Source organism: Megalops cyprinoides, chromosome 8 (assembly GCF_013368585.1).
Source record: "Megalops cyprinoides isolate fMegCyp1 chromosome 8, fMegCyp1.pri, whole genome shotgun sequence".
NCBI classification, from domain to species: domain Eukaryota; kingdom Metazoa; phylum Chordata; class Actinopteri; order Elopiformes; family Megalopidae; genus Megalops; species Megalops cyprinoides.
In genome coordinates, this window is record NC_050590.1 from 7,858,792 (window position 1) to 7,878,618 (window position 19,827).

At 43.6% G+C, this 19,827-nt stretch overlaps 2 protein-coding genes across 2 annotated transcripts; one reads left to right on the forward strand and one right to left on the reverse strand.

Moving 5' to 3' along the window:
* Window positions 1–1,411: 1,411 nt before the first annotated feature.
* Window positions 1,412–7,660, forward strand: ints14 (integrator complex subunit 14). Its single transcript, XM_036535413.1, has 12 exons — window positions 1,412–1,445; window positions 2,191–2,470; window positions 2,711–2,818; window positions 2,937–3,092; window positions 3,443–3,561; window positions 3,835–3,977; window positions 4,076–4,168; window positions 4,304–4,448; window positions 4,788–4,921; window positions 5,875–5,993; window positions 6,116–6,181; window positions 7,383–7,660. The coding sequence occupies exons 2-12, from the start codon at window positions 2,249–2,251 to the stop codon at window positions 7,632–7,634; spliced, it is 1,557 nt and encodes a 518-aa protein (XP_036391306.1). The 5' UTR covers window positions 1,412–1,445; window positions 2,191–2,248; the 3' UTR covers window positions 7,635–7,660.
* Window positions 7,661–10,014: 2,354 nt separating this feature from the next.
* On the reverse strand, window positions 10,015–19,648 carry hacd3 (3-hydroxyacyl-CoA dehydratase 3). The gene is made up of 11 exons (XM_036535475.1): window positions 19,416–19,648; window positions 16,113–16,155; window positions 15,898–15,971; window positions 15,180–15,344; window positions 14,360–14,405; window positions 13,979–14,089; window positions 13,364–13,491; window positions 12,649–12,761; window positions 11,051–11,157; window positions 10,470–10,601; window positions 10,015–10,252 (listed from the first exon to the last, which is right to left on the reverse strand). The coding sequence occupies exons 1-11, from the start codon at window positions 19,494–19,496 to the stop codon at window positions 10,176–10,178; spliced, it is 1,077 nt and encodes a 358-aa protein (XP_036391368.1). The 5' UTR covers window positions 19,497–19,648; the 3' UTR covers window positions 10,015–10,175.
* Between the last annotated feature and the right edge of the window lie 179 nt (window positions 19,649–19,827).

The following is a 19,827-nucleotide window of genomic DNA, read 5'->3' on the forward strand; positions in this document are numbered from 1 at the left end:
ACTTTCAATGGTGTTATATATATATATATATATATATATATATATATATATATATATATATATATATATATATATATATATAACGCCTTCCTCTGCATTCAATATTATTTCTGGATTTAATACACTTTAAATGGTGTTCTCTCTTTTTTTCCCTTGTATATATATATATATATAATACCTACCAAGACAGCATGTGTTGTTCGTAGATGAAATGAGATCTTACCTGTGGCTGTTCCCGCGCTGCTGCTGGGAAGCGGCGTCTCCCGTTACAGTGTAACACAGCAGGGTTTACAGACGGCAAAACAATGGGGAGATTTACAGGATCTCAGTCCAGGTCAGCTAGGACGCGCCGCAGGACAGGTATTCTCCGTGGATCAGCATAATACTTAATACCTGCAGCCTTTTAAGAAGCTTATGGGTACTATCTATCTTGCTCTCATTATCTCTTGGACAACTTTCATTAAATTTAGCCACTTTTGTCTGCTTATGGACGGTATTGCTTCGATCCAAACTAGATTACTGGTTTAAAACGGGTCGGTATTAATGGCGTGCATTTGGCTGACCGGTTGTCAAGTAAATTTTGCACAAAACTGATTTTGGTATTTTCAGACAGACAAGTGTTTTGATGGAATAGCGGCCCATCATAGAAAATGTTTTAAAGGTCCATAAACTGACACAGCATTTCGTATCGAAAAGTTTGAAGAAAAGAATTATCGCCAACTCGTTTGCTTCACGGACCCTTAAAAGATATTATTAAAGTATTTATTTTTTTTTACAAAATGCAAAATGTTTAAATATTGCATACCCTCTAGATTTTGACTTTGACCCTCGACAGAACTAAAATTATGATTTTTGTATTGCCCAGCTTGGAACATTAATATTATTAATAATAAATATTGTGTTGAGTCGCACAGAACCGGATGAATCAACTTTGAAATTAACCACATTTGTAGCTGCAAGCTCATAAAAACCTGAACGCACAAATACTGCGCGTACTCCTTCATTGTTAGCATAATTTACTTCGACTCAATCGACTGTATATGAAAATATGACTGAAATATATACTATGGTGCAGCAAATGCAGGTTTTCATTATACTGGCATTAAATCACACCATTAGAAATCTCTACCATTACAATCTCAGTTTACAAATTTATGGTCGCATAGAACAGTACATAGACACTTCAGCTTTACTGTGGCTGTAGTATTTTATGTCACCAAGAGCTGGTGATAATTATTTAAAATAATTATTCAATAACTGCAATACAGTATTTTATCTAATAAAATGTCAAAAAAGTCAATGAACAGTATCCGCTCACCGTTACAGTTATTGTCTATGAATCCGAGGTCCTCATTGCATTGCAAGTAGGAACCAATGTTGTACAGTTAACGTTTTTCTACGTACAAATTTGAGGAACGTACGCCTAAGAGGGAGTTCTCTGTGGGGTGAGAGCTAATGTTTTCTCATTTTACACGAATGTATATAGGCGTTAGTCTTTGATTGTTCTCTAACAGTGTACGGAAACTGGATTTTTGTTTTGCTCCGTTTACTTAATCGGATGAGGATCTTATTCACTGGGCAAGGGACACTGGGTAGTCCGTTTACTGTTGTCTTCGAGTGGTAGCTTGATGGGTTGTTAGTCTAGCGAACGTTAGCCAACCTATTGTTATGAATGAGAGGCTACATTGACGTAATCCACGGTAACAGTTTAACAGTTAGCTAACTGCTTTCTTTGCTCCATATGAACATAATGCTACACTACACAAAACTGTCGCTGTATCTGTTCTTCGGTACCTGATCCAGCTATAGCCCCTTAATTAGTCCACCGAATTAGCGGGAGTTCAGCCAGAATGGCTATCTGACGTTAGATACATTTTTCAGCTATGATGAACCTAAAGAATTTAGGGTAGGATGTGCAAGCTTCACAATTTTAAAGACGATGGCATACTGTTTTGTCCGCTCATTATATTCTTTCGTTGTATTAATAATTATGCATTACAAATGTCAAGTTTTCCCGACAACATTATTGGGACAGTAATCTAAATACAGCATCAACTGGCAAGAAATAACCCAAACACCGGCTAAATGTAACCACCCAGAATCAGATTACGTCATTAGTGAAACCTATCAGAAGGTATGTTTTTGTGGAAGATGTGTATTTCATCTGACAGTAGGTCTTTTTCTTTTAAGGCGCGTTTCCCAGGTTTTAAACGGTTGCTGCTTGGGGAACTCCGGTCATTTTGCAGCCATGCCGACGGTAGTGCTGATGGACGTTTCTCTGTCCATGACCCGGCCTGTGGCGCTGGAGGGTAGCGAGGAATTTCAGAGGAAGAACCTCGCTATCCACGGTCTGACAATGCTGTTCGAGCACATGGCCACCAACTACCGACTGGAGTTCACCGCGCTGGTGGCCTTCTCCTCTCTCTGGGAGCTCATGGTACCGTTCACCAGGGACTACAACACGTTGCAGGTACTGACTGCAGGTCTGAAAAACACACTCACAAGAGTTATCAAAATCAAAAACTACAGAAGAAGAATAGATCATGTTTTCCCGGAAGACCCTTCTCGGGGGAAAAGTAGATGTACGTCTTTGATTAATTTACTGCTTTGTAAACCCCTGCCTGCAGCATGTCTCCATATTTAGAGGCCTGTAATCTTCTGTTTACCCCTTAGTCATAATCATTGCAATCTCCCCCCTGTGCGATTGTAGGAGGCCCTGAGCAATTTGGAGGATTATGACAAGACATGCCTGGAGTCGGCCCTGCAGGGGGTCAGCAACGTAGTACAGCAAGAGTGGGGCAGTTCTTGCCCCTGCCAGGTACTGTACTCCTTCACTGCAGAGTGAGGGGGCACTTTTGCAGTGTGTTACGCAGTGGACTGAAGCGCCAGGGCATATGATTTAAAGCAGGTACCATGTAACTGTTTATGGGTTACAGGTGGTTCTGGTAACAGATGGAGCTCTTGGGATTGGGAGAGGATCTCTGCGTCACTCCCTGCTCACCCTGAAGCATCGCGGGGACGATAAGAAGTTCCCTCTGCCCTTCCCCTTCCCAGCTAAGCTGTACATCATGTGCATCGCCAACGCAGAGGAGGTACTGTCACCCCACTTCCCTGTGCCCGAACCACAGCATTCACCTGACCTGCACAACACGTGTGTCCTTATATAATTCTGGGCTTTATTACATTATATTACATTATTGGCATTTAGGAGACACTCCGGTTATACAGCTGTATATTTACTGAGGCAATTGTGGGTTAAGTGCCTTGCCCAAGGGTACAGCAGCAGTGTCCCAGCGGGGAATCGCACCAGAGCCTTTCGTTTACGAATCCCGCTCTTTAACCACTTTATTAAGTTTGTGTCATTGTTTGAAGGCAGGAGTGATTAGCCTCTCCTTTAATTGTGCTCTGTGTCATTGGATGATGGCTGACTGTGTTCGGGCAGCTCCAGACCAGCGACACGCTTGAGTACCTGGAACAGCTGCTGAGTCTGAACACAGGAGGGGGCCAGATCTTCACCATGGAGGGGCCGCTGTGCCTGAAGAGTGTGCAGTCCATGTTTGGGTGAGTGTTTGTGTGACTGCGGCCGGGACCTGGCAACACAAGACGGCATTGTGACTGAAAGTCTGTGCGTGTGTGTGTGTGTGTCTGTGCGCGCGCGCGCGTGTGTGTGTGTGCGCGCGTGTGTGTGTGTGCGTGCTTGAGTGTGTGTGTGTGTTTAGGTGTGTGGGTGTGTGGGCTGGGAGAGGAGAGACAGTGGCTTGTGGTTATGTGTATCCTGCCAGCAGAACAGGATGGCAATGTGACTCTGTGGCTTGTCTGTTTGTGTCCTGCCAGGAAGCTGATCGATCAGGCATACACACCTTTCCACGCTGTGCTGCGCTGTGGGAACCTGTCATCAGACGTTCAGGTGTTCCCACGGCCAGAGCCCGTCGTCATCGACGAGGAGGTGGAGCCCATTCCCCGGACCATCCTCACAGGTGCGGACCAAGCCTGCATTCGCCTGTCTGTGGAAAAGGTGTAGAACTCGCCTTTTAGTGTTTACAGTTTGAACACTCTTTTTTTTTTTCTAATACAGAATTGGAGATCGTGGGCTTCATTGAGATAGGTGACATCTCAAGTCCCCCAGTTTTATCCAGACACTTGGTGCTGCCCATCGCTGTAAATAAAGGTGGGTCGCCCTCAGCAGAGTTGTTTTTGGGCTTCATCTAAAAATTTGCCAAAGCACATATAATCATCCAGTGAGAGTTCAGAAAGATAACTTGGGCTTTGCTTGTTAAATGCATCCCTCTCTTATTGGTTACAGAGGTGGACGAAGTAGGTGCAGGGACCACAGATGACACTGAAGAGGAAAGCTCAGCCAATCAGATGGCGGGAAAGAGCCCAAATTTTTGTGTCCTTCTGCATGGCAGTCTCAAAGTGGAGGGCATGGTGGCACTCGTGCAGCTGGGGTAAGAGTGCGAAGAGCATGTATACAGATTAGGTTCACTTCTTCCATAATGTCTGTGCTTGTCATTTCTGTTTTGTTTATTTCACGTTACACAATCATGTTCTCAGTTTCCCCTTTTTTGTGGGGGGTAGAGCTTGTTTTGTAAATGAATAATTTCTACTCCCCCACCGATTACTTAACCGAAGGGAAAAAAAAATAGCTTTAACCTTTTCTGCTCTTATGCATTTCACTTAAGGTCTTACAGCCTCTGTCTGCTTCCTTCTTGTGGCTAAGGGGATACATCTTGCTGGGTTACACACAAAGGTGGTGGCAGTTTGTGGACCTTTATTTTCCTTCACAGACCCGACTGGTACGGCATGTTGTACTCACAGGCAGACAGCAAAAAGAAGTCCAACCTGATGATGTCACTGTTCGAGCCCAGCCCAGAGCCACTGCCCTGGCTGGGGAAGATCTCTCAGCTGGGGCCTACATCAGGTACAAAGCAGTGGAGGACTGCGACGGGAGAGTGGGGTTTCATGAACTGCAGAGTGGGCGGAGCCATTACATGTTCATCATGGGTTTATGGTGTTCTGTGACTTGCTAATCTGAACCGGAGGGTTTTTAATGGGTGACAAAGTCATTCGATTGGTTCATACAAGTTAGCGATTCATTCCAGCTAATAGTGCCGGCTAGTGTAGGGCTCAGGAAACCCGACTCTCCCACGAAGACTGGAGGCTTCTCCTTCGTATTGACAGACACACTCAAGAGGAACACGGGTCTCACAGGTCCAGGGGGTTCAGAGAATGGAATTTGGAATTTGGAATTTGGAGTGGCTTGTTGGCAGTGCCAGAGTTTCAGCGTAGTGTTTCTGCTTGCTGCTTTCTGTCCCGTTCAGACTGATGCACAGACAGCCAGTCTGCTCCTCTGAGTCCTGTTAGTGAAGGTCAGGCTATATCTTGGTAACAACCAAAGTGTTTCATCACCAGCGGTTTGCGAGACTGGCTAATCGCATGTGTGCAGCTCAAGTGAAAAGTGAAACTGAAGATCCACTGCAAGTTAACATGAACAAAAAGACCTATTGTGCAACTGCGGTGGTCCCAGTGTTCAAATTAAAAATGTATTTCTTAGCTACAGGTGTGTGTGTTGCGGGAGGGGGGGGGGGGGGGGGGGGGGTCCTTAACAACAGTCCTGTATTACCACCCTAACATGGAAGGGAAATGCATTCATACATGGCTGTGAGCAAAAGTCTGCCAACAACAACAATTATCTGGATGTACTGAAAAAAATAAACTCATAAATTTGAAATTATTGTACACATTATGTACACACTAGGTGTATTACTCATGGTTACGTACAGTACATATTGGATCTGATTAAGAACTGTGCTTTGTTGATGACATCACAACAATGACAGTCTCATATTCATTTCATGTGTCTTTGTGTCTTAGATGCCAAGGAGAATCCTTATGGAGAAGATGACACCAAAAGCCCATTCCCCTTGCAGCCCAAGAACAAGCGCAGCTACGCTCAGAACGTCACTGTGTGGATCAAACCCAGCGGGCTACAGGTGAGGTCAGACCGCGTGGAGGAAGCGCTGCTGACCAGGACAGCAGTGGTCACTGACCTCACTGTGGGTTCAGTAAAACATTGAAAGGACTGAGCACTGACTCCCTTTGTGCTCATTCACAGACCGACGTGCAGAAGATCCTGAGAAATGCCCGGAAGCTGCCGGAGAAAACGCAGACCTTCTACAAGGTGAGACAGACAGACGGCCGGAGGATGGCACTGTGTGTTTGGACTTGACAAGCCGCTGCATTAAAATGACAGTCGCACAGATTTCCTGGTTCACAGTGTATGCTAGGCTTGGGCGGTATCAATGTATTACGGTATACCACGGTATTTCGAAATCCCAAAGGTATGATTTTCAATACCGTCAAAAATACAGATGCTCCTCAGTGAATTTATTACAATAGGGAACTTAGCCAACAGAAGAATTATTTGGAGGTAGAAAAGAAATAATTGGCTTGTGGTGACCACTTGCACGCAGGACTAATATTTAATATAATTCACGGCGGTCTTGCCCATGTTCTTTAGTTCTTTGTTTACATTCACGCTACTGTTAGTAGCTACGTTTAAGAGCTACGAGGAAGTGGAGTGGTGTTGTTGAAACAAACAAAGGGTGATCTTTTTAAGTCTTCAACAAGGAGTTGTCTCCGTGTTTCCCTAGCGCTCAACTTCCACACTGGTGACCCCGTTTACTCTTGGACGATTCCGTTTACAGTTTACAGTGCATGACGGCTAACGCAGTTTCGCTCAAATTAGGTCATTTCTGCTCTATAGGTCTCCTAGCTAATCAATTAAATATGACTAGATATGGAATCAATAAAATATTGCCACATGTAACTTTTTCTTGAGATGACTTCTTCCAACTACAAAAGCAGTTTATTAGCCACATAATTTTATTTAACTGCCAGTCTGCCACCATTGCCCGCACGTCATCTCGGTTCAGCCCACTGATGTGTCGGTATCCGCCATGGCAGTGTCATCGGGTCCTTTAGCAAGGTGTGCTGAATCTATGGAAGAAGGGCACTTATTTCCTATCTAATCATTATTGCATTGGCTAATTGCATATTAGACACACAGCATTGTAGGCTAGCTAGACAATGTCATACATGCTACAATGACTTCTATCACCAGCAGCTCAGTTTTTACGTTTTTTTAGGTTTTTTTTTTTTTTTTTTACACAAATACTGTCATATACCGTATACCCCGGTGAAATGTCGGGAAGGTATGCCGGTATGAAAAAATAGATACCGCCCAAGCCTAGTGTACGCTGTGTTCTTTAAAAAGTGAGTTTTGATAAGTCTTCACGATGCATTGCAGAGGAACTCACCCTTAGTTATAGAAAAATAACATACTGTTTTTGTGTGTGTGTGTGTGTCTCCCTCTCTTTCAGGAGCTAAACCGTCTGCGGAAGGCGGCCCTGGCCTTCGGTTTTTGGGAGCTTCTGAAGGGCGTGGCCGAGCTGCTGGAGAGGGAGTGTACCCTGCTGCCAGACTCCGCCCACCCAGATGCAGCTTTCCAACTGTCCCACGCTGCCCAGCAGCTGAAGCTAGCCAGCACCGGGGACTCCCAGTACGCCACCTTCGACATTAACATTACCCCAATGGTGACAGACTTCTCTGGGGGAGACCGGGACAGAATGTAAGGGGAAAGAAAGGGGGGGGTGGCACACCATCAGCTCATGTGAAAAGTCCCCCCCCCATCTTATACCTGAAGTGCTCCCAGAAAAAACACCCTTGGGATGGGGAATCGGCCAGAACAAGCAAGCTATCACCGTTTCAGCCTATATGCCAGTGCTCCGTGAAAGGGGTTTGTGTTCGATAATTTCACAGGGCGCGTGCGTGCCCATGTCCCCCCCTCACAGGGTCTCGGGTATCTCCATTGTGGCTGCTGACTGACAATTTGGTTGTTGAGCTGCTTCGCTTGAGAACTGCAGCACAGAAGAATCTTGCCTTTGAGTTCATACAGAGAACATGTAGACGAGCTGTGAGGGTTGAGATATGCACCTTCTTTCATACAGACTTCACATACAGCCAATATGACAGCAGGCTCAGTTCCTGCTCCAAACTGTGTCTGCATTCCTTTTGGGAGTCATGCCTTGAAACAGCCGAATTGAAGTCTTTTTTTGTATCGTAGAAAGTTTTGTATATAATGTTATAATGAAATGATGTTTCTGATTAAATCCACTCTTTCCATTTTGGTGATTATTGTTTTAATACATTTTTTAAAGACACACTAATGAAACTGGTATAATACATAAGTCACCCAGCTGAATTTAGAATTTGAACAAGTTTGGATAAAAACAGTAGAAAATCAAAAAGAAGCATTTCCCCCTTATTCATGAAGCAAATTAAGAAAACATACTTATATGTACAGTTCTAAACTGCTCTGCCTTTGGAATGCCTATATGTAAACCACTCAAGCAGTACAGGTTTAAAAAATCATTTGTTGAATTTGTTTCTCAAGTTGTTTCTCTCTTAAATTATCAATAACAATAGCATGACAAGTTAATCATAAAACTTTATTTTTTTTTGTCTTCAATACAATAATCTTAGATCACTTGTGCCATTCGGTAATGCCAGGCTTCATGTATTGGGTCTCATAAAACAGGATTTCTTTGTTCTTCCCCTTGTGTGAAGTGTCTGCTCTCCCTGAGGTTCTTGGGTCTCCTGCTCTCTCACTATTAATGGTATACATTCGGCATGAAACCAGCGTAGGGATTGTGTGGATGACAGAGGAAATCCTCCGACTTGTGGGATGGTGGGAGGGGGGGGGGGTCTGAAGTCAGTTGCACAGAAATGATGGCCTGAAATGTGCAGTCTGAGTACTTGGTCCTGCTTCATTAGAAAGCAGCTGAGAAACTTCCTTCAGAACTGCCTGTTTGGTTGATTAGTCAGTACTGTATGCTTTTCCCGCACAGTCTGGTTAGCCTACAAGGAGACATAAGGAAGGTGACCTGTAGCAACTAATAATGTAATGACAATAGGCTAGCACAATGATAAACCAAATAACAACATACTCTAAACAAATAACGTATTATTATACGTTTATAACCATTATAACTTTATTGGTTGCTACGTGGCCTTCCCTTCAGAACCTTGGAACACTGGACTCGTCGACAAGCCCTCGGCCAAATCTCACAGTGCACCTCAACCTGTCCTTCCCCTACCTCTTCCCACTGTAAAGCCTCAGTAGGTAATAAGATTCACTTCTGGACAATCTAAAATACTGGGAATGAATTCATGACTAAATCAGATAGATACATTCCTGCTAAGGTGGAATGATATTAAATAAGGTAACATGATGCAATTTTTTTTAAAGCTGATTTTACACAATCCTAATTTACAGCACACCCAAAGGTATTGGGAACTTGGCCAATTTATGTAAGTGATTGAATGTGACTGCCAAAATAGCAAAATGAATCAGCCTTGTGATAGAAAGCATCTCCTTTAAAGCACCTGGTGTTCTCAGCTCGCCAGGCAGCTTCTAGTGTCTGCTTCACCTTGGCCACAACATTAGCACAGAAGCGTTTAGTCTCAGATACTGGCCTAGTCAACAACCGTGAGAGCCATTCTGGCAGAAAGGAGAACAACTGTCCTTACAGTGTCTGTCAGTGTGACAGCTGAATACATTTTGCAGGTACAGTATGCATTTGGTGCTTGATGGCTAGCGCTGCTCTGAGTTGTGCAGTTACTACAGCAGGCTTGTTTGCACCAAAGAAGTCATGTGATGCTAGATGGTGTGCGCGTTCTGTGACGTCATAAAGGACGGAACTCACATGTACGATTGAACATGACAGCAGGTACAGGCAGCACCTAGAGTAACAGGACGAGATTGGCCTGCTAAGGCAAGTTAAGAACGGAACAGCATGTTGCGCTCAAGTGAGAGAAGCCTGCAGTGTTTTAACGCCTCCTCTTACCTGTGTGTTCAATAAAAATATGTTTTTTTGTCTATTTTAAAGTATTCGATCTGAATGGCTCATGCACAGAGATTTGTTAAAAAAAAAAAAAATGAATGCACTTGTGTCAGCTGCATTAGAGGAGCAAAGGTAGCATTTGAAATGACTGCTCTACAGCATGGACAGAGAGAGAGAGAGAGAACGATAACTGCTGTGTTGGGATGGAGGAAGGCAGTCAGCAGTGGCAATGGAGCCTCCATCCTGCTGATTTGATGGGTTCTGGGCTTCTCAGTTGGCCTTCCTCTTCTTGGTGCGGAACCGCCGTCGCCTTTGCTTGAAGAGGTGGCGGAAATTGACAAAGAGGCCTGCACAGAGAGGCAGGAACAACCATCAGCCCGCTTGCTGGGTGAAAGGTCGGTCTTTACGATTCACAGTAGAGTTCGTAATTCACAGTAGAGTCTGTAATTCACAGCAGAGTCTGTAGTTTGTGAGTACTGGGACGGAATGAGTGTGCAGTGACCGTGACACTGTGGTGTCAACAGTGGGGTGGGGGGGGGGGGGGGGTCCCTCCCTCAGACTTACCCAGGAACATGAGCACCAGGTAGATCTGCAACACGTAGGAGAAGCTGAGGGACTGACCCAGGGCCTGGGGGAGAGGGATGCTGTACAGGCGTGTCTCGTCAAAAATGGGCAGGGACTGGATCACAGCCACCGCTGCACAACAAGGAGAAAGATGCATATGTGCCATTGTGTCATCCTGGTTCCCAGTCCAGTATTTATTTATTTATTTGCTAGAACGGTCATATTAATGTGAAATTATTCTACACGAAGATTCATTTGTCACAGTACACAGTGACTTTCGCTATTATGTGCTTATCATACAAGCTAGGGAGCTAACCATTTTTTTTTTAGCAATGTCAGCACGATTAATTTTGTATATATATGACTGTAAATGACATCAAGCTGAATTTATTCTGCTTTCCAGAAAAAAAAAGATGTATTTTAAAAAAAAAGATCCGTGAGTTTTAAAGAACAGTGGGACATCCAACTTCTTTTTATTCAACGACTTTCCAATAGGAAAATCGAAGAACTGTAGGAAGCCTGTATATCATCAGCACACTGGAGCACACGTGTAACAGCGACTGTGGAACTGCAGTACTCACCCTCTGCCAGCACCCCCAGTGGGTACAGCGGCATCCAGATGGTGTAACGCAGCCAGGTGAGCATCTTCCACTCGGTGTCAACGCAGGCCAGCATGTAGAACGGGTACCTGGGCCACGAGGAGACAAAGGCACTAATTTTGCAAACGTTCCTCTAAAGTTTCTCAAATCAATGTGAGTCTGTATTGGTTCTTATTGCGGTAGCAGGGGTTTCGGCATTTTGGGATTTTGGGAGCGATTCTGGAGCGGGCCTTTGAGTTGGTCTGCAAGGCTACTGTCAGATTTGGATCACAGTGGGGTAACTGCTTATGAGTTTTTTGCTTGTGTTGTACTCTACCTCACTTGTAAGTCAGTTTTTGGATGGAAGCATCTGCCAACTGAATAAATGCAAATGTAAATGTAACATTCCAGGGCTGATGACAGCAGTGTGGGGAAATCTTTTAGTCTTGTTTTCAGTCAGACAAATTAAATTTGGCTCTTTTTTGTAAAGGGCAATGGAAATGAGTTGGGTGGAAATCAGCAAGCAGCAAAACAAATCACAAAGCCACTCAATCACGCTTCAGGGGAAGGTCTGTATGACAACCGAGTAGTAGTAGGAGCGATCGTCTATAGTGCAATTCGCCTCTTCCTACAGCTGGGCAAAATTCCCCCATTGGTACAGATGCCGTGTAACACTTCCCTGGTGTTCCTTGGTGCTACAGACATCACGGGTGGCTGCATTATCATGATTGCTCCGAGTTCATTATCTGTCAATCACAATTGCTTGGCAATGCAGTTTTTTTTTTTTTTACAACAAATTAGCTCTCCGCCTGCTTAAATGACACCCACTCAGCCCATTTACCCTCTTGCATACTAAAGTGCATGTGCATTACAGGCTGCTCCATCTGCCAAGCCCTCTGAGGTTATCTACAAACCAGGTCTAGATAATCAGTCCCCTGCATGATCTGACTTGTTAACAGCTGCACTGGCAACCACACAGCCCCACAATCACGAGTCTGTGAGGCACAGCTGTGACAGAGAGGGATATCCTGTGCGCTGATCAGCACAGATAAGGCGGTAAAGCTGACAGTTCTCTATCTCCACATCACCCCATCCAGCCGTCAGCATTTCCTTCAGGCAAGCAGCAATATTGCTGAATAGTATTGTGTATTAATCCGCAGCCCTTTTCCAGAGCAGTTTATGAGGTTGTTACGGCAACATACAGAACAGGTCATAAGAGCAGTAAGAGCAAGCTCATAGATGCAGAGGAGCAAGTGTGTGATGAGTTTTAGCATCAGGCAGACTTTGCAATGCCAGAAAATATGATTAAAACATCACTTAATTAAAGACTAGATGCAGTATCAAGTAGCAATGCATATGGATGACGTTGTTTATGTTAGTGTGACATAACATAAACTGCACAACACTGACCTATAACAGTGCATTTCACCAGAAACATGCAGTGATGAGGTACCAGGAGCTAAGTGTAGGATAAATCTTAACTCTGGTCCCGTAATGTAACCTGCCAAATGCTTAAGTTTCCAGCCCAGGCAAAGTTCCTTTACACACTCAGTAGAAGAGGTGCAAGGACGCCGACGAGGAGGAGAAGTAGGAAGACACACCTAAAGATCTCGATGATGCTCCACAGGTAGAAAACGAAGAAGACCACTGCCTTGTTCTGCATCTCCTCCAGGCTTCCAAAGATCACGAAGAGGATGACATTCCGCCCCACCACCTTTCCAGATGGTGAACGAGAGACAGTGTTCACCTTTACTTCTCCCAACATCAGCATCTTTGCACACCATCTTATGTTCAATATACCCAATCACAGAAAAAGTGTATCTACCCTTCAAAACAAAATGACGATGTGTGCGAGTGAGAAACATGCTTTTTATTATTGTTGCACAGTAATATGACAGTAACAGCAAGTCAAAAAAGGGCGAAGTGGCATCAGTAATGATTTCCTGAGTTGCAGAATCCTGGCCAATGCATTAAACACATTTTGGCCAGTCTTCTATCTTTATTTAATGGACAACTTCTCAAGCCCACACTTTTAGCAGAGGCAGAGGGTGGTGTTAATGGCTACAGCATCTGTACTCTGTTTGTTCAAGAGGATTTTACCTGTACCTGTCTAGTCAGGTTAGCACAAGTTAACTTGTGTTAGGGCTTGAACAGCGTTGTGCTACATGCTCGCTGGTTTGGGAGTGTTGGTAGCCTGGTCTGACACTGTTGCTCATTTAACCTGGACGGACACACTTCTGTTCCCTTGTGCATGAAGTCTCTCTGGACAAGAGTGTCTGCTAAATGAATGTAATGTAACAAAATATATTGTAATACCTGGATCAGGGCTGGCATCACCCCGGTCTTGACCAGGCCCAGGGCAGGGTTTATCACCTCTGCCACCGCCAACATCTGGCAGAAGTACATCATGTCAGCAATGGTGTGGAATGTATCGTAGAAGGAATCTGAGAGAGGGGGACAACAGGAGAGTGGCGGCAAGATGGTCATTTCTATTTCTATTTGAGACCATACTGTATGCTCTTAGCCTGCTACACACACAAGGCTCCACCCATTACTCATAAGTGTGTTCAGCCAAGGCAAGCTCGCACCTATAAATAGCTGCAGCAGAACTTACTGGTGGAAAATATTTGCATGTGTTTGTACACTACATCAATGGCATCTCTGTGTTTCTTCACTACCACAATAATAAACAACAGCCATCTTCAATATCAGCAAAGTATAAATTATATCATCATAATACTGAAATATGCTGAATATTTCCCGTTGGGGGGGGGGATAAAATTTGGTTACTATCAAATCTTGGTAAGTTATTGACCATTTCTGAAATTATAATCAGAAGACCATTTTCCTCACTTTTACAGTTAAGGATAGGGGAGTGTATGCTGGTAAGCTCTAGCACTTTTCAGCTGTGGGTGAACTTTGACCCCTCACCTTCTTGCAATATGAAGAGACGCACAGTCATGTTGACGAAGATCCAGGAGAAGCCCAGGAACTGGACCAAGTTGTACATGAACAGGTACCCCTTTTTCAGCCCCAGGAATGCTGACAAGAGAAGCAAATACCGCAAGTTTCCAACACACCCCCAGAACGTTACCCGCCCAATGAAAGGGAAGCTGTGGCTCTGCAAAACTTCACACGTGCTTCACACCCTCCCGCCCGATCATAACCCAGACACAACCAGAGCAGAGGACTACAGCCTTCCTCCCCATGGTGTTCACACAAGCCTCAGACAGAGTGTAAACACTTCCTCCTTTTAATGTTCATGCCGCTGTCATTCATCAGGTATTTAATCAAAAACAGCAGAGTACTTACGGTCCTTTGGAACCCTTGACTCCAGGCATATCTTGTTTATTTGCTCCTTTCAGACAAACACAGACACAACTGTTAGTGCTACGCAACTGTAAGTGCAATACTAAAGATTTTCAGAGAGCTATCCAGTTGACTCTCCAAATGACCAACACTAAGTCATCAAACATAATTCCACAAAGTCAGTGAATGAACCACTGGTGAAAAACCACTAAATAAATCAGTTAAAAACACTTGAGCAAAATAGGAAAATAAAGGCTGGTCCTACTATTGAACCAAAATGAGTGGACAAATCAAAGCAACAATATTTCCATCATGTTTATGGTCATACTTCTCTTATAACCAAGATTTGTGAAGAAGTAATTGCAAAGTTCACACTGGCGTAGTATCAGTTAGGGCTGTGCGACATGACCAAAATCTCATATCCCAATATAGGTCATTTCATATCCTGATAACGATGTGTATCACTCACGATATAGCACATTTTCTATAAATTCAATGAATAAATAGATTATATAAAATAACCACACGGAAAGGCCTATTTCTTATTGCATTTTGAATTATATACATGACAAATAAAAGGTACTTACTCATATTTGATTATTGACGAAATGACGAAAAATATTGCCGTAAAGTGTGTGATTTGGGACACAACGAAATAAACGATAGAGCATAATATGAAACAATAGACGTTTTTCTATCGTCACGCAATATATATCGTCATATCGCACAGCCCTAGTATCAGTGTAGCAGTATGTGCCAGCCTGATAAGCCTGGTCTCAGCTCTTCCTGCCGTCTGCAGAAAGAAAAACAGACGTGGGCTCACTTTAGCGCGCTGCTCCAGCTCGGCGTCAGACTCGTCCAACCAACGGTCGAAGTCGGGGGCCAGGAAGAGCGGTTTGCGCTCTTGCATGGTCAGCCTGTCCCACCAGCAGTGCTCCTTCTTCTGGACCGTGATGTTCACCTGACGCTGTGTAGACCTGTGGGTCACCTGTGCGCATACACACACAGGCGCACACACAGACACACACGCATTAAGACACAAAATTTGAGTTAAGAATATACATACACACACCATCACAAACAGTCAAATCCATACACCCATGCAGACAGTTATTCAGGCAGATAGACATGCACACACACAGAACCACAGACAGTCACCAAGGGCGTAATACACACCACACACAGAGTGAAATTCAGTCAACAAGGCGCACAGACACTCACGTCCACTCGCACTCACCGAGTCTGATCCACGGCCACCCAAAGCCCCATACAACACAGCCCACCCTACATGCACAGTCAAACGTAAACTCAAAAAGGCATCATCGCACGAACACACACAGTCAGACACAAAATCACCCAGAGCTACGAGGTGAAATGCGCAGTCACCAGAAGTCAAAGCGAAAAGCAGTCACCCACGTATAGTGTCACACAAAGACAAACTGCATTCAGCGACACAGCTGCACCGTGACAGGAAATCTTCTGTGTAATATTGTAGCTGCTGATCATTAATTATGAAAGGAGGTTCACTAAAGGGCTTGTACCTCTGACTTTACTGGTGCCAGAAACTCCAGGCTGAACTCATACTCATTATCTCCTTTCGCTCCGTGTCCTTGGGCTAAGAAACAAAAACCAGAAGTTTACATGTCATTTGTTAGTGTTAGGACGAGATGCTGAAGCAGAAGCTGAAGACCCAAAAAGATAATTCGACCCCCCTCCCCCCCCCCGCCCCCCCAACCAAGTATTAGTCATAACGTACCCTTGAAGTGGAGGACATTCTCCTGTATGCTAATGTCGAGATTCTGCCAGAGATATGAGAGAAATAAAACCCAACATAAACAACCAGAAACAACGCAGCATACCTCAGCAAAAAGCATCTGTCAGCCACGCCCCCCCCCCCCCCCCCCCTCTTTTCTACAGTTACTTCCCTTATCTAGATCTACCACCCCCATTCTACAGGCAAGAAAGAGTACATGACTGCATAGTGCATATTCCATTCATTTATATGACAACTACATAAGATGTTTAGCCAATATGCTGAACCCTAGGCAGCAATACTGTATCCATGTAATTGCTGTTGGACGGCAATTAGACAGCACTAAGTTTAATATCACAATCGGTGCCTTCTCACAAAGAGGAAGCATCTTCTCCTGCATCGATAATCTCATGCATGATCTTCACACACACCAGTTTTCTCTGTAATGTGTGCTGCCACAGTTGCCGTGGAAACCAAAAGTTGACGGTGCTTTTATTTTTTTGTTTTTTTAAATCCACCGCCAAGACTTGTGAGTCTCACAATTCAGAAGAATAATGAAAACTGGAACACACCTATCAAGATACTAAGCCTAATGTGCAAAAAAAAAGATACTTAATTCTCCTCTTTTCTAATATTTACAGGAACTACCAGCCACCTTCCCATCTTTTAGGGGAATGTTTACAAAAATAATGCTAATAAGAATAATAATCTCTATATTTGCTGATGGGCATGGCAGGTTCTAAATCCACAGTTTACTCTTAAGACTCAAACTCAGTTTACATTTCAAGTGAAAAAACACAGGATTTCATCCTGTGCAGTCTAACTCAGACCTCCCACCTCCCTCCCTATACAGAGAGATCAATATAACACCCATCCCAAGCAGGGACGATTCTAGAATCAGACCTTTAGGGGGGCTCAGCCCCTAATGAGAATGTGATATGCATACAGTGCCTTGCAAAAGTGTTCAAACCCCCTGCTAAATCACTCATTTCACTGGATAAAAATTAATACATTAATATTTTTCTATATATGATATTTTAATTTACAACAATAATACTCCATCCTGCTCTCTCTCCTTTTCTCCCTCTCTATCCTCCTCTCTCCCTCTTTGTGAGGGAGACGTAAGAACCAAACAGAGAATTTATAATCTAATAAAAGGTATAAATTTATCTATATCAATTTATAACATTATTCTAATTGAATATTGGGTTGCTGTGAGCAATGCAGTGAGGTAACATTTATGGTTCACTGTCCATAAATGTACTGTAAATATGCCATAAAGCCCAATTCTATCAGAATAAGAAACATGGTGACTACTTTAACTACTTGAAGTCCATCAATTAGCTTCTTAGCTGGCAACTGTGCAAGCAGACTAGCTCAGAAAGCTAACATTAGCCGATCATCTTTAGCGAACTACGTCAGCTAATGTTCTTTGACACTATTCACACCATGGAACTATAACCAGACACATTCTAAGTAAGGAATAAACCACCACAGGGTGGTGTGATGTGGCCCCGCGGCGAAGTCGAGGGGCCGTTAACGACCCTGAAGTGGTTTATTTCCATGGAACTGCACGGCCAGTCGTGGTTTATTCGTTACTTATACCACGGCTACTTACCAAAGAAATAATTCAGCGCTCATATTAAATTAGGCTACTATTTTATTATTTTTGAACAAAAATATATATTACAATATGTGTACATCCGCAGAATATAGTCCATTCATACAGCTAGCTTGACACAAACACAACTAAAATTTAATTATTTTAAAATGTACTATATTAGCCTACATTTAAAAAATACTATACGTTACACATCTAGGCTTTGAATATTGAAACTATAGTAACTTTGCCCACTAACGAGAAAGTTCTGATATAGCCAGCTACACAGTGTCCGCTGGGCTGGTGACATGGATAACGTTACATTTGTGTCAGTCATCTTAAAGGTACGTATGTGGAAATGGTGACTATAGGCTAAATCGTACTCATGTATTGAAATTAAATTGAACATTTCCATTTATTGTAAAATTTGACATTGAAATGGTAGTTAATTAATTACTGAACCAATTAATTAATTAATTAATTAATTAGGGGTGCTGACATGAAATTTAAGTGCGCTTGAGCACCCCTAGGAAGAGTCTAAAATTACCAATGCTGTCAAGGCACCCCACCACAACGGTCATACAAATACAATAGGAAAATGGGATCCTCATGCCATTCTATAGGGCTGTGAATAAAGTGGAACACTGCCGGTTCCACACTAATTAGGGATCTGATCGTTCAATCCAGCTTGTGGAGGGTACTCTAAAACAAATATGCGATCTGTTTGTTACAAAACACTCGTGTCTGTACCATATTGTCTCGCATGCATGTATTTGCATAAAACTTGCATAAGCGCAGGTGCTGCATCTGTTCTGTAGCGAACAAATACCCCCCATTGTTCGGCAGGGTTCCAGTTTCCAAACTGTGACCACGTAAGCTTAATTAACTTTCTGTAATGTATATTCGACGTACAAATGACCCGTTTGTTTTCGGAAAAAGAGAAAACAGAAGTTTGGTCGCAAGGTTGTTGTAGAATAGTCCATACAATTTAACGGATATTTAATGGTCTTTTTACTTTAATCCAACAGGTTTTCATTAAAAAGCGGGCACCTGTGTAATTTATAGGGCTGCGACTGACCCAGTGGCATCTTTAACCTTATCGAGGAGAACTCTGTCCTCAAATCCACTGGCAACTTCATATGCGACCCCCGGAGCGTATTTGAAGAGGCACACTTTATGAGTTTATGAGTGAGCTGAATTCTGCATGTCTTTTTCGCTACACTATCTTGTTACAGTAGGATAAATTAACCTGCCAACAACCGTAACATTTGTCCCATTACATTTGTAAATTATTGCATTTTGCCACACTTGTTATGGTGCAAGATGAATGGATAGCTAGCTGCTTAGCTAGCTACACTAACTTATAAGAGGTGAGTTACAGTATGCTCCACTACTCTGCTGTCGAGCCCATTCACTCTGCTGTCGAGCAAGGAAGCTAGCAAAGGGGCAAACTCCTGAATTTCATATCTGCTAGCTACCTACCTACCTAACTTTCTGCTGTCGCTCGATATTTAAAACATTATTCACAAATAACAACAACATCATCACGACATTAGCTTGGCAAGTAGCTAGCTATTTTAACATGATCGGATCGCATACATAAATTAAACAAGCTTGCTATCTAGCAATCATGATTCCTCGCTCTGGCTTACAGCAAGACAGTAAGCTATTTAGCACCCGGCTTCTGACAGGTCTTCATCACTTACCTGAGCGTCACTTAGCTCCACTCGCAGGTAAATTTCCGCATGCCGCTGTGCCCAGTACACGTGAGGCGTTAGGGTCTGCATTATCGCCGACCTACACGACCACCGACAGTTTCTTTAGTCAAAATCAGGAATGAATGCGATCCCGGGTTTAAATAGCGCACCGCGAGGCGGAAGCGGTATTCCAAGGATTCGCTGTCAATTGCCCAGAACATTCCGCAGGGCCAGCGTGCGCGCTCCCGCCAGCCCTCGACTCAATGACGCGCTCGTGCACGTCGGAACGTTTGTCAGTGGCATGCGCGAGCCGATCCTGGTGAGAGCCGCCGAGCAGCGGTTCTGCTCGGTATATGAAATTATTGACAGGTATTAGATCTTTCTAGGTAGACGACTTTGGGTGATCATTCAGGCCTTTTTG

Excerpts from the sequence above, each read along its gene's own strand:
- ints14 (XM_036535413.1), top strand. The coding sequence starts at position 2,249 with ATGCCGACGGTAGTGCTGATGGACGTTTCTCTGTCCATGACCCGGCCT. Across the intron at positions 3,562-3,834 it reads AGTGTGCAGTCCATGTTTGG|GAAGCTGATCGATCAGGCAT; the intron begins GTGAGTGTTTGT and ends GTGTCCTGCCAG. Across the intron at positions 4,169-4,303 it reads GCCCATCGCTGTAAATAAAG|AGGTGGACGAAGTAGGTGCA; the intron begins GTGGGTCGCCCT and ends TATTGGTTACAG.
- hacd3 (XM_036535475.1), bottom strand. The coding sequence starts at position 19,496 with ATGCAGACCCTAACGCCTCACGTGTACTGGGCACAGCGGCATGCGGAA. Across the intron at positions 13,492-13,978 it reads TCTCTTCATATTGCAAGAAG|ATTCCTTCTACGATACATTC; the intron begins GTGAGGGGTCAA and ends CCCCTCTCTCAG. Across the intron at positions 10,602-11,050 it reads ACTGGGGGTGCTGGCAGAGG|CGGTGGCTGTGATCCAGTCC; the intron begins GTGAGTACTGCA and ends CTTGTTGTGCAG.